Here is a 14280-nt window from a genome sequence, read left to right as displayed (position 1 = left end):
CTTGTGAACACAGCCATCTAAATCATGAATATGCAATAGTAGGAAATCTGTAAAGTGAGAATTTAATAAACTTCCAAAACCTTTACATTTTTACTACATTTGTTGAAACCATTTAATAATAAATAAGATTTTGCCCTCAGTTAAAGTTTGGGTACTTACTATGTATTAAATAGAGCTGATTCCTTATAATGTAAGTCTAGGGGTTTATTTACTAAATTCCATCAGAAAGATTTAAAGTCATCTGTAAGTCCACTCTATGGTGTAGATCTTGAGGACAGTATTATAATGAAGTTTTTCCTTTTTCTCTTTTTATTAGAGCAGTTGTAGGTTTATGGAAAAATTATGCCAGAAGCTCAGAGTTCCATATATTGTCCACCCTCACACACAGTTTCCCCTCTTACTAACATCAAAATTTTCTTTTAATAGAGAAGTTGTGGGTTTATAGAACAATATTTTATGCAAGCAATGCATAAAATACAAGATTCCCATACACTGTTCCACCACCAGCACTTGCATTGGTATGGAAAATTTGTTACAGTTGATAACACCTTTTTTTTTTGTTTTTTGTAATTGTTTTTTAACAGTAGTTACATTTGTTACAACTAGTGAAAGAGTATTAAAATAGTACTATGCAATTGTCCATAGTTTAAGTAGAGGTCCTATTATTAACATTTCGCTGTAATGAGATTTATGCTCTGGTATCTGATAGCAGTATAAATTATAAGAAGTGTTAAAATTATTTTTAAGGGGATTTTTTTTCCTGTATTTTTTTTTTTTTTTTTTTTTTTTTTAAGAGATGAGTAAGTGAAATGTGGTCTCTTTTTTTTTTTTTTTTTTTAAACATTTTCTTATTTTATTATATTTTGTTGTTTGTTTGTTTTTTACATGGGCTGGGGCCGGGAATCGAACCGGGGTCCTCCGGCATAGCAGGCAAGCACTCTTGCCCGCTGAGCCACCGCGGCCCGCCCTTTTTCCTGTATTTTTAAAGTGGAGTGTTGATAATTGAAAATGATTGCCCTAGGAACACCTTAAGTTACATAAGAACTTTGGAGAATAATTGAGGCTTATTTAGCCTCTTATTCTACATTTCATAGGTCATTGTTCTGATGTTGACTCAGCTATTCAATTTGTAGAGTATGATTTAACATTATATTAATTCCAAAACATTAATGCCTTTCATATCTTTTCCATTTGGAATAAATTCTTTTTCAAAGAATTCTTTTTTTCTCAATTATTTTATGCCCTTAGTTAGGAGGGGAGAAAATATCCTACTGTCTCCTCGCTTTAATTTATTCCATTTATATGTATAATTAGCCTTATGAGTCAAAAAAATTCTTTATTTGCCCATTTTTATGTGTAATTGTATATATAGCATCATTTATGATTTTTCTATTATTATGTTTATGGCCCTGTTTTTAAATTGTGGATTTTCATAGGATTCCAACTGATTATTAACTTGCATCAAATGTAGCCTTAAGTGCTATTTGTGTTCAGGTACTTAATGAGTAGTATATATAGATTATGTATAAAATGATCCCGTTCTTTTTTTTGATGGCTGTTTAGTATTCCTTTGTATGGTATGGCATTATTTAATCAGAGTTCAGTTGATGGGTACCTGGGTTCGGTTTCTCTTCCTCCACTGTTGCAAACAGAAAAACTGTGCATATGATTTTGCACATTTATGGTACATTTTCTTAGTATAGCTTGCTAGAAGTAGAATTGCTGGATTAGTAGTGTCATATTAAAACAGTTTGTCCCTGTGTCTTTTTGGCCAGTATTGAGCTAAGAATAAGGCTTTAGCAGCAAAGGAAACTATAAAAGAGAATTGGGTTCTTTGTATGTTTGTGTATATATAAAGGAACTCCTTTCTTTAATAGTAAGAATACTGGTCACCTATTATGTATGCCAGGTGCTATATTTTCAAGTAAATCTACCTGTAACTACCTGTAAAGTTTCACAGTACTCCCAAGGATGCTTAGTATTCTAAGTTCACATTTTCTGTAGTTTTCGTTATAGCACAGTGCTTCCCCATTCAGGTATTTAAATAGTAATTTGTCTTCTTGTAAAAGCTAAATGGAAAGGAACTTGAGTTAATCAAGTTATGGTGAAATAGGACTAAAGTTAATATAAATAGAAAAAACTGGATGATGAATCAAAAGAAAAAAGTTTAATCTTTTTCTTAAGTAAAACAGATTAAAAGTAATCTGTTTACTTTTGAATACTTTCCTTTACTTACTGCCTTCATTTCCTTATTTACAAAATTAGTTGATACTTGCTTTGTGATTTCATAAAATTGGGGAAATTGAATGAGATATACGTTTTTTCTTGTAAAAGTACTTTTAAAAATAAATGTGTCAGGCGATTCATTTCTGGAGCCTGCCGTGCAAAAAAAAAACAAAAAACAAAAGTCTGTACATCTCAGACAGTGGATATTTCTTTATCTTGTAGCATGTGCTTTTGAAAATATTGTAATGTGAAAGATTCAGGCATTTACATTTTGATCTTTATATAAAAGCTTATATTAAATAAAATATGACCTATTTGGAGGTTACACTTACAGTTTTGACAGGTGCTTTTGAAGCGTGTTTTGTGTAACTGTTAACTTAAAGCTACTCTTGACTTCTTTTGAAGGTGGTGTGTTGAGAATGAACATTTTTGCCCATTTCAAGTATTGAGCCATATTTGGAAGTATTCATGGATGGTTTTTTTTGGTTTCTTTTCTTAGTCTGATCTGAAGTGTGTCCAGGATGCCAAAGGAGGTTCTTTCTACAGAGATCACTGCCCTGTGCTAGGTAAGTCAGGAGTCTGAAGAAGATTGCTAATTAATGGGCCAGTATTCATGGAATCAGTGAAAATACTTAAATTGGACTTCGAAAAATATTACCATTAAAGTTACTTGGAGAGACACTTTTTAAAAAAATTATAAACAGCAAACAAACATATAAACATTCTTGACATGGTTACAATCAGTGGCTCACAGTATTATCACATAGTTGTGTATTCATCACCATTATCATCTTTTTAAACACTTGCATCAGAGAAACACTCTTTTGGTCTTATTCTGACTTTGAAACGTTTGTTCCTTTTTAATGATTAGATTCAGACAGGAGTTGTGTTTTGAGAATTCATATGCCATAGTATATATTTATAGCATCTGTCTTCCAACTATGAACTTATATTGTTGAAAACTTGTGTTTTAATGTTTTATTTCATACACTATTGAGAGAAAGTTCCGATAATTTAGTTCTTATAAATATTATCTGTTAAAATGGTTCTAATTTCTGAAAATTTTTTATTTCTTAATATAAGAACAGCTCTAAGATTAAGTTAATATCATTAATATAAAAAAGGAACAAGAAAAGCAAATTTTAGTTTGTTGATTTTGTAGATTCTTCATTTCATAGTCTCTGAATGCTTTTCTTGTTTCTAGATTTTTATAAATCATTTGGCTTACCTTGTTGCCAAAAAAAAATGTTGTTTTCTTGTAGTAAAACTTACATTTTTTCCAAAGAGAGAATGTGAAAGAAATACATATTTTTTATGAAATCATCAGTTTCTCTTGCTTTCAGAAATTTTGTTTTGTCTTATCTTCAAAAAAAAAAGTATAAAATCAACATGGACATTTTGGATCCCTCAGCATAGTGTTTTATGATCCTGAACCCTTCAACAGGAAGTAGGTTTTAAAAATAATCTAGGGGATGAACTTTGAAATGTTTAAAAATGTTCTTCAAGCAAAAATCACAAGACTATTTGTTAAAAAGAGTTTACCAGACATTTCAGAGAAAAAATAATTTCAGAGTTCTTTTTTATGTTCTTTAGTTAGTTACTGTAGCTCTGATGCAGAGATAGTCAAAAGTCATCAAAGCAGAAACGTGAAGGTTTTCAATATCCAGAACTTTGTGTTCTGATACGGGATTGTGTAGCCTATTATAAATTCTACTTCTGTTCACTCTTTTTTTTTTTTTTTTTAACATGGGCAGGCAGTGGGAATCAAACCCTGGTCCTCTGGCCTGGCAGGCAAGCATTCTTGCCTGCTGAGCCACCGTGGCCTGACCTCCTGTTCACTCTTTGTTATAGATCACCAATCACAATATTTGGACTTTTGAGTCTCATGTATGTTTTTTAAAATTTTTTTCCTACATTCTCTAATTCTAAAATCTTATGCTTACAGAGTATTCTCAAAACATTTTAAGATTAGATGGTAGCTAGAACTAAAGTATCTAGGGCTTATTCTTGTTTTAAAATGAAGTTAGTTGTATGTTGCTGTTGTGACTTCCTTTTTTTTTCTTTCTTTTTCTCTCTTTTTTTGTTCCTAACTTCATTTGCAATTACAGGTGAGCAGAATGGTAACAGGAATCCTGGTGGATTGCAGATTGGTGACCTGGTAAATATAGATCTTGACCTAGAAATTGTGCAGTCTTTGCAGCATGGTCATGGAGGATGGACTGATGGCATGTTTGAGACTTTAACTACAACTGGAACTGTTTGTGGCATTGATGAAGATCATGACATTGTAGTGCAGTACCCAAGTGGAAATAGGTTGGTGATATTTCTCACTTTTAGATAATGACAAATAGAATTAGTGTACAGAAGAAAAAGCCTTAAAGAAAGCAAATGTGATCCAACCAAAGACACATTAAAGCTAGCTCCTTTGTAGTTTATAAAAATCCAGAGTATGGTGGTACTGTGGAGGGAAAGAACTCTGTGTGTGTGTGGATTTTATGTAAGTATATTGATACAGTGTTTCATACCTCTTTTTTTCCTTTAGGGAGTAGAATACCTTGTATTAGTATTAGATCCAAATATAGCTAAAAAAAGTTTTGTGCTCGTAACATGAATGAGAAATATAAAATTCAAACTTCTCCACCCATTTCTCCAGTATCTCTTATTAACACAACTCTCTTGCCATAGAAACGTACCCACACACCAATCCTTATCAGCAATATAGAAGTGCATGCATTTCCTCACATCTCTACCTTTGCATGTTCTACTTTCTCTATTTTGAATAACCTTTTCTCCTTTCCTCCTCCTTTCTCTGGATTGATTTCTCTGCATGCTATAAATACTGAACTCATTTGCTTTGGAAGCCTCCTCTCAATCTGACCTCTAGATTGTGAGTTTCTTTAAGGTTGGACCTATGCCTTTCATATATGTGCCCTAGGGGCCAAAATATATCACATTTACTAGTTTGGTTATAATATTTTAAAGAAAAAGCACTGACTGATTTGACTATTTACCAAAGTTTTCTTACTGACATGTACACAAGGAAACTTTCTGAACTTCTTCAGGAATGTTTTTATAGAGAATTAAAAAATAAATAGGAAGTTGCTTACCAAAAGCATGGAATTGGCTTTAATTGTGTTCAAGCTTAAATCCACACAGGATCATCTCAATATACATAGAAAAATAATTTGATAAGTCCAACCCCTTTCATGATAAAAACACTAAGTTAAATAGGGAAAGAAGGATAATTCCTCAGCCTGATAATGAGCATCTATGAAAAACCCACCACTAATATTGTACTTCATGGTGAAAGACTGATGTTCCCCCCTAAGGTCAGGGATAAGACAAAGATGAGTGCTCTCCTCACTTCTGTTCAACATTGTACTGACATTCTAGCCAGGGAAGTTATGCTAGAAAAATAAGTAAAAGTATGGAAGAAGTGAAGCTGCATCTGTTCACAGATGACATGATCTTGTATGTAGAAAAGCCTAAGGAATTCACAAAACAACTATTGGAACGAATAAATGAGTTCCATAAGGGACAGGACCTATAATCAGTATATAAAAATTGATTGTATTTGTATAACTAGCAATGAACAATCTGAAAATGAAATTTAGACAACAATTCCATGTACAGTATCATCACAGAGAATGAAATCCTTAGGAATAAGTTTAACCAAGAGGCATAAGATTTTTACATTGAAAACCACAAAACATTGTTGAAAGATATTAATAAAGGCCTAAATAAATGGAAAGGCATCCCGTGTTCATGGATTGGAAGATTTAGTCTTCTTAAGATGACAATAGTCCCTAAACTAATCAGTAATTCAGTACGTTTCCTTTCAAAATTCCAGTGCCTTTTTTTGTGGAAATTGACAAAGGATTCTAAAATTCATATGGGAATTCAGAATAGCCAGAACATCTTGAAAAAGAGCAAAGTCGAACTCACACATTCCAATTTCAAAAGTTATCATGAAGCTTCAGTAATCAAGATAATGTGGTACTGGCATAAAGATGGATATGTAGATCAATTTAATAGACTTGAGAATAAAAAAATAAACTCTTGCATGTGGGAGACCCGGGTTCAGTTCCTGGACCATGCACCCAAAATAATAAATAGATAAATAAACTCTTGCATTTAAGGTTATTGATTTTTGACAAGGGTCCAAGACAATTCAGTGGAGAAAGAATAGTTTTTCAAAAAATAGTACTGGGAAAACTGGATTATTAACATGGAAAAGAATGAAGTTAGATCCATTCCCCACACCATAACTCAAAATAAAGACCTAATCCTAAGATTTAAAAGTATAAAATTCTTAGAAAACATAAACATAAATCTTTGTGTACTTGGGTTAGGCAGTAGTTTCTTAGCTCTGACACCCAAAACAAATAAATTGGTTCATCAAAGTTAAAAATGTTTTGTATTTCAAAGGACTCTGTAAAAAAATGAAAACACAGCCCATGGCATGGAAGAAAGTCTTTGCAAATCGTGCATTTGATAAGGGACACGAGTCTGGAATATATGAAGAACTCTTAAGATTTAACAGTAAAAGACACCTAGCCCAATTGAAAAATGGAGCAACGATTTGGATAGACATTTTTCCGAGGAAGATATACAGGTGGCCAGTAAGCACATGAAAAGAGGCTTAACATCTTCACTTATGATGGAAATGCAAATCTATGCCACATTGAAATATCACTTCACACACTTGGATGGCTGTAAACAAAACACAGAAAATAAACAGTGTTGATAAGGCTATGGAGAAATTGGGATGCTTAAACATTGCAAGTAGGATTATAAATGATGCAGTCATTTGAAATTACATTTTGGTCATTACTCAAAATGTTAAACCTAGAGTTACTGTGTAACCTTGTATTCCACTCTTGGGTATATAATTAAGAGAGTTAAAAACATAAGTGTATACAACAACCTGAACATGAATTTCAGCTTAATATATTCATAAGAGCCAAAAATTGTGAACAACCCAAATATAGTGATGATAGAATAAACAAAATGTATTATATCCACACAATGGAATATTATTTGGCTGTAAAAAAGAATGAAGTACTGACACTTGTTTGAAAACATCATACTTGGTGAATGAAGCCAGTCACAAAGACTATGTATTATGTGATTTCATTTATATAAAATGTCCAGAATAAGCAAATCTATGGAAACCGAAAGTACGCAAGTGGTTGTTAGGAATTGGGGAAACTGCCATTGGTGACAGTTTAGTGGTTTATGGGGTGTCTTTTTGAAGTGTTGAAAATAAAATTAGATTGTGGTGATGGTTGTACAACTCTTTGAATGTACTAAAACCCACAAAATTAACACTTTTAAAAGGGCAAATTTTATGGCATGTGAATCATATTGCAATAAAGCTGTTAAAAAAAGACAAGAAAAATCTTAAAGATACAGTTTAAGTTCGATTAGCATGTACTAATACACATTTTGTGTTAAATTTTCTCTGTTGTTTGGAAATTGTTAATACAATTTGGAATTATTACTGACAGACTTCTTTCTAGGACAGTGAAGTATTAGCAGGAATATGAAAATAATCTAGAAAATCATCTTTTTTGTTCTTTATTCAACAAAATTTTATTAAGTGCTTTTCTGTGTTAGGCATTGAGATTAGTGCTGGGATTACAGACAGTTTAGACATGTTCCCTGCTTTGAAGAGGTTTCCCTTTTAGTTTGTATAAAACCAGAAGTAACTAATAAAATGTTTTAAGTAATATGATAGATAAATATTGAGGGTATTCTGAGAGCACAAAAGAAGACTGGTTGTTTCTACTGGGAAAATCAGAGAAAACTTCATAGAGAAAATTATATTTTCAGTAAGTCTGAAGGATTGAACGGGTCATGGAAGCAACCTAGGCAGTTGGAACAATTTGGGTAAATACCATATTCAGGCATTATAAGTAGAGTAGGGCTAGTAAGTTTTGGAATAGTGGGAATGAGGTAAAGGTCACTTTGTTTAATAAGACTGAAAAGGAAATTTTGCATATATAATTTTTATTCTTAACTGGTTAGAGGCACTTCTTTCTGTTTTGTGACTCCTTTAAAAAGGAAAGGTTATGTCTATGGTTACAGGACAGTTTTTGTACAGTGTTTCAGTTTGCTAAAGCTACCAGAATGCATTATACCAGAGATTGGTATTTTTCCAAATCCGATAAATCCCCATTAGCTTTTACAATGGAGATTTATTAGCTTATGAATTTATGGTTCTAAGGTCATGAAAATGTCCAAATTAAGACATCAACAGGATGGTACCTTCTCAGAAGAAAGGCTGCTGGTATCTGGGACACCTCTGCCACATGGGAAGGCACATAGCTGGTGTTTGCTTTTCCTCTCCTGGGTTTTGTTGCTTTTGCTTCTGGCTTCAGGGGCTTCCTCTCTTAGCTTCTATGGGTATGTCCCTGTCTCTTGGCATCTCTGGGGTTTCTCTCAGCTCTCTGGGTGTTTTCTGTCTTTTATTCTCTCATAAAGGACTCCAGTAAGGGAATTTTGACCCACCTTGAATGGGGTTGGTCACATCTCAATTGAAATAACCTAATCAAAAGTCCTACCCACAATAGGTCGTTACCCACAGGATTGAATTAAAACAACATGGCCATTTCTGGGATACATGACTGCTTCAAACCACCACATATGGTGTGACTTCTCAGAGTCTTTATGTGCTAATGTCATCACAAGGCTATAATATGTCATCACAAAAACATATTTGACTATGGAACCTGTTTCCCTGGATTGCAATATGGGACTTAGGTAAAATATTGTGTTATATGATGGTACATTTGATGGAATGTTAAATAGTCATTAAAATTAACGGGTATGAAGATGGTAGCAGCCTGGAAAAATGCTTAAGTATAGTAAAGAAGAAATCAGAATGTAAATTTGTTTTGGTATGGTGATTGCAATTATGTAAAATACTCATTCATAGCAAATTAATTCTAGGTACTATTTTTATATATTAGATTGCAATGTTATGGGGAAATGGTGTACTCTTTGTGGAGCAATTGGGCCCTAAACTTTCAGAATTGTGAATGAATATGTGCTTTGATTTGGTAGTTTTGCTTCCAAGAATCTGTAATGAGATTTGGACCCTGTGTGCACAAAGATGTACATATAGTTATATTGTTTATGGTATTGTATATAATAGTGAAAATTTGGACATGCTTTAAATGACAATGAATAAGAGAATCTTTAAATAATTTGGCATATATCCATGCTATGGAATACTCTCATTGTTAAATTGAGTTGAATAGATCTAAATGTGTTCCATTAAAAATATATCTTCTAAAATGCATTCTGTGAGAATAAAGAAGCCACAGACTAATTTGAATAGTATGATCCCATTTATGGAAACAAAAACTCTCTTTGTACATTGTAAATAACATTCAGTATATTGACATATGATCTGCAAAGATAAATAGCAGATTGTTAATAGTGGTTTTCAGTGGGGTAGGGAATGATGATCCAGGTGTCTGGAATAGTATTTTCACTTTTTAAAAAAATGTTTTTTTTATTGTGAAATATGACATATTATATAAAAGCAGTAAATTTCAAAGGTACATTTTAACAAATAGTTAACAGATTTCAAAGTTTGGTATGGATTTCGATTCCAGTTTCAGTTTTCAAGATACTGGAAACTAAAAGAAATATAATATAGTGATTCAGCATTCATACTCATTGGTTAAGTCCTTGTTTCTCCTTTAATCCTTCTCCCGATCTTTAGGGTTATTTGGGCTATGCCCATTCTAACTTCTTCATGTTGAAAAGGGTGTCAACAATATAGAGATGGGATGATGGAATTAGTTGATGCTCTTGGAGAGGCTGGCTCCTTTGGCTTATCTGACCTAACAACCCTCTGGAGATGATAGGTTTCTGGAAAGTAAACTTAGTACATAAAACTTTTATAGAATTTCAGATAGAGCCCTACATGTTTTTTAGGGTTAACAGGGATGATGTTAGTTGGGGGGTTGGCAAACAGTGGCAATTAGCTGTATTTAGCTGAAGCTTACATAAGAGTAGCCTCCAGAATAGCTCAACTCTATTTTAACTCTCTTAGCCACTGATACCTTATTTTGTTATATTTCTTTTCCCCGTTTTGGTCAGGAAGGCATTGTCAAGCCCACGGTGCCAGGGTTAGAATCATTCCTGGGAATCATGTCCCCTGTTGTCAGGGAGACTTTCACCCCTGAATGTCATGTCCCATGTAGGGGGGAGGGTAATGATTTTACTTGCAGAGTTGGGCTTAGAGAGAGAGAGGCCATATATGAGCAACGAAAGAGGTTTTCCGGAAGTAACTCTTAGACATAAGTATAGCACTTTTACTTTTAAATGTTCAGAAATGTTTGGATTTTTAACAGTGGGCATTTGTTACTTTTAGAACCATTTTTTAGAACATGCAAGTGAGAATAAATCTAGACTGGAATAAATGTTAATATGTGTATTAAGGTGGTGGCTCTTTCCCCAAATTTGTGTACTTAAGCTATTTTAAAAATCTGCGCAGGGTTGCTTTACTCTTTTGATGTGTTCTGAAGTTTTTCTCCTTGCTTTTATCAAATGTTTAACAAAAAATGTTTTATTGAAATTAACTTATCCAATTTGAGTTTTGATTTTAACCTCATAGGTGGACCTTCAATCCTGCTGTTCTCACTAAAGCAAATGTTGTTCGAAGTGGAGATGCTCCTCATGGTGCTGAAGGAGGCACCTCCCAGTTTCAAGTGGGTGATCTTGTACAAGTCTGTTATGACCTGGAACGGATTAAACTTCTGCAGAGAGGGCATGGAGAATGGGCTGAAGCTATGCTTCCGGTAAGTATGTATAAAATCATTTGTGACTAGGATTATGTTATGGTTATGCAGTTTTTTAAAAAAGTAAAATAATTGTAGGAAGTAAATTTTCATGAACCTTCCTAGAATTGTACTTTTCATGGAAATCCGGGAATATTTGTGCCTTCTATTTTCTACTTTATTCCAGTTAAGTTAGCTGAGAAGGTCCAGAATGGGCCTTTTATAATATTTTTTGAGACTATGTAATTACCTTAATTAACAAAGTCATCACTGGAAAACGTAACATAGATATAAGATAACAGAGACTTTCCTGATGCTTAACCCCAGAAATTAGGTATATGTGAGTTCACCCAGTCACTAGCAGTGTTGATTACTAAAGGTTTCCTTATTTGGGGTCCTGTCTCTTCTAAAACTTTCAGTGCAGAAGAACAGCTCAGAATGTATGCTAAGAGTGGCTTTATTCCCAAAGAGTTATAGTTTTTATTTATTCATTCAGTATATTTTTCCTTAAATGTTCAGCAGTGACAATTTGTTTTGCCCCCTCTTCATCCACCCCTCTTTTTCCGCATGTCTTCTCCCCTTCTGCTCTTGTCTCCCTCCCTTCTATACTATTCTGTTCCATCCTACTCCCATCTTCCCCATCCTCTATCCCACCCGGCTCTGTTTTGCTGTGTCCTCCTGTCCAGCCCTCCATTTTACTCACCCCCTCTTGTCTCTTCCAGTCTTAACTCCTATCCTCTTTAGTCCCTGTTCCTGACTCCTTGCATGTCCCCCTCCTACCCCATGTTGCTCCCCTCCCATTCTATTTAGTGTCCCTCTTTCTCACCCTGCTCTGTTGTCCAGTCCACCTGTCCTGTTCAGTGCCTCCATCTCTTCCTGAATAGCCCCAGATCCTGCCTCTTCTAGCCTCTTTCCATCCTGTTGAATCTTCCCTCCTTGTCCTTCAGATTGGCCTATCACTTCATCAATTCATACATCCTTCCTGCCTTGCTCCCTCAGCAGATATTTGAGCACATATGGTGTGCTGTCTAGTGAACAAAACAAAAAAATCTGTTGTTACAGAGTTTCCATTCAAAGACAGTTCATACTTTGTAGATGCTGCTGACATAATTTATTTGTATTACTTTTGTTAGATATTGAATAAGGTTAATGAATGATAGTTGTGTATGTTTTTCTGGGACTGTATTTTAAAATCTTCCTGTTTTTTGGTTGAAAAAATTAAATTCTGTTTGAGATCTTTTTGTTTTGTTTGGCACTAAAGTTGGTAAAACAATTGATATACTTCAAGCCTTACCATACTGTGATGTTGCTTAAAATGTAATCTTTTGACATGGTTTATAGGAGGTATACATATATTATAAATATAAAATATGTATGTCAAGGTATTTTTTACTTTTCTTTTTAGCAATGAATGACACCATGAAGTAGCTACTATATGTTGAGTACTTGCTCGTTCTACACATTGTGCTAAATGAAATATACATAACATACATGCATATGCTTACAAATATGTAGACACACATAGATACACAAACCTTATTTGTCTTCACAGTATTACAAGTAGATGGTGGTGTGGCATCCTTATTTTTAAAGATGAGGAAATCAGAACTAAGATTCTAAACTGGATTTTGAAACCAGATCTTTCTTCCTCCAAAGCCTGAGTATTCTTTCTGCCATATTAAGCTGCTATATAAGTAATACCTCTAAATTGTTTCTGGAAGGGAATTCTAGGATTCCAATAGTGGTGGTGTAGATTTTGGATCTCCCCAAATCTTAATATAAATTGACCTCTGAATTAACATAACACAAAATGCTACAAACAACATCTCTGATAAAACTAGATGACAGAATAGCCCATTGACCTCTATAATATGAATAGGGAGAGAGAGAAACCTTTGTCAGCTACTAGATCTGTATCTATATGGAAGCAGAGAGAATTAATGGAACATCTAATGGACCTCAGAACAGAACTCGAAAATTGCTGGTAGATAATATTGGGTAACATGATGGCAGCAGCTGAACCAGGGAGGGCTCCTGTAGCCTCCAGTTTGGGGTGAGGACAGGTAGGTTCATGCTAAAGTCTGAAGGAGCTGGAGCAGCCTGCTTCTATAAATTCTCAAAATGAATCAATCAAAGCCATTAGGAAATGGAAAGCAAATTGTGTAGGAGAGAGACAATAGGGACGAAGGAAAGAGAATTGTGCAAATAAGAGTTGAAAGGGACCATGGTTGAATCCTAAACGCAGTTATTATTGAAAAAGGAGAATTCAAAATTGCAAGAAGGAACACAAGTGCAAGCAAATAAGAACAGATAATGCCTTAAGAAAAATAGAAGGTGAAAAGGAGGAAAACTTTAAAAATCAAAGAGATGAAATGTATTTCAGAGAATAAAATATATAGAATATCCAATATTTATAAGGAGAGCTGAAAAAAAGGAAAAGCAAACAAAATTCAAAACAGTGAAATAGAGCAAATACTAAATGTTTTAATTCGAGAAAATTTTCTGGAAGTTAAAAAAAAAGGTTTGAATCTAAATATTAAAAGTACACGTTGCATATTTTGGAAAATTGACCTGGAACAACAAATACTGAGCCAAATTCTGCTATAATAAATGAAGTTTAAAGAAGGAAAAAAGTCCTTTGAGTATTTAGGAAAAAACTTTGAGTTACTTACAAAGGAAAAAAAATCAGATTGATGTTAAAAAAATCTGATATCAATGTTTTATGTTAGTAAACAATGAAATGATGTTTATTTAAACTAAGGAAAAAACAAGCCAAGGATTTTATATATAATCAAACTGACTTTAAAGTATAAAAGCTGCAGTTTGCTATGACTTTATAAGGATCCAGTGAATTTTGGTCCTATGAACCCTTTTCGATTAATCTGCTGAAGATTCGGACAGCAAAAGGCTGGAAAGATATGAACTTTAAGGACTAGTGGAGATTGTTAAATATACATTTACTTGTTAAGACTACATGATGGTTCATAAAAAGGTAGAGTATATAATGGTTATATGATCTAATAACGTAGATAAAGTACAATGATCAAAGGAAGGGAATGGAGGGAGTATATGAAAAGCTTAATAAACTGTTTGATACCATTTAGTTATTAACAGTGACTCATATTTTAAGTCAAAATGTTAGGGGAGAAGGAAGGTAAGGACTAATTGTATTGTACATCATAGAAATCAATAGAAAATAATATATATATTTTAAAAAGAACTATATATTTATAAAGGTATTGGTATAAACATAAGTACT

General features: G+C 33.5%; 1 protein-coding gene across 1 annotated transcript in view; it reads left to right on the top strand.

Moving 5' to 3' along the window:
* The window catches only part of MIB1 (MIB E3 ubiquitin protein ligase 1), a 142455-nt gene that overhangs the window by 44878 nt on the left and 83297 nt on the right, over nucleotides 1–14280 (top strand). The window contains exons 5-7 of the mRNA XM_077135812.1: nucleotides 2726–2792; nucleotides 4335–4539; nucleotides 10859–11042. Of these exons, the coding sequence (XP_076991927.1) occupies nucleotides 2726–2792; nucleotides 4335–4539; nucleotides 10859–11042 (456 nt within the window). The remainder of the gene's footprint in view (nucleotides 1–2725; nucleotides 2793–4334; nucleotides 4540–10858; nucleotides 11043–14280) is intronic.

Source organism: Tamandua tetradactyla, chromosome 18 (assembly GCF_023851605.1).
Source record: "Tamandua tetradactyla isolate mTamTet1 chromosome 18, mTamTet1.pri, whole genome shotgun sequence".
NCBI classification, from domain to species: domain Eukaryota; kingdom Metazoa; phylum Chordata; class Mammalia; order Pilosa; family Myrmecophagidae; genus Tamandua; species Tamandua tetradactyla.
The sequence above is the reverse complement of the archived record's forward strand: the minus strand, read 5'-3'. Positions and strand labels throughout refer to the sequence as shown.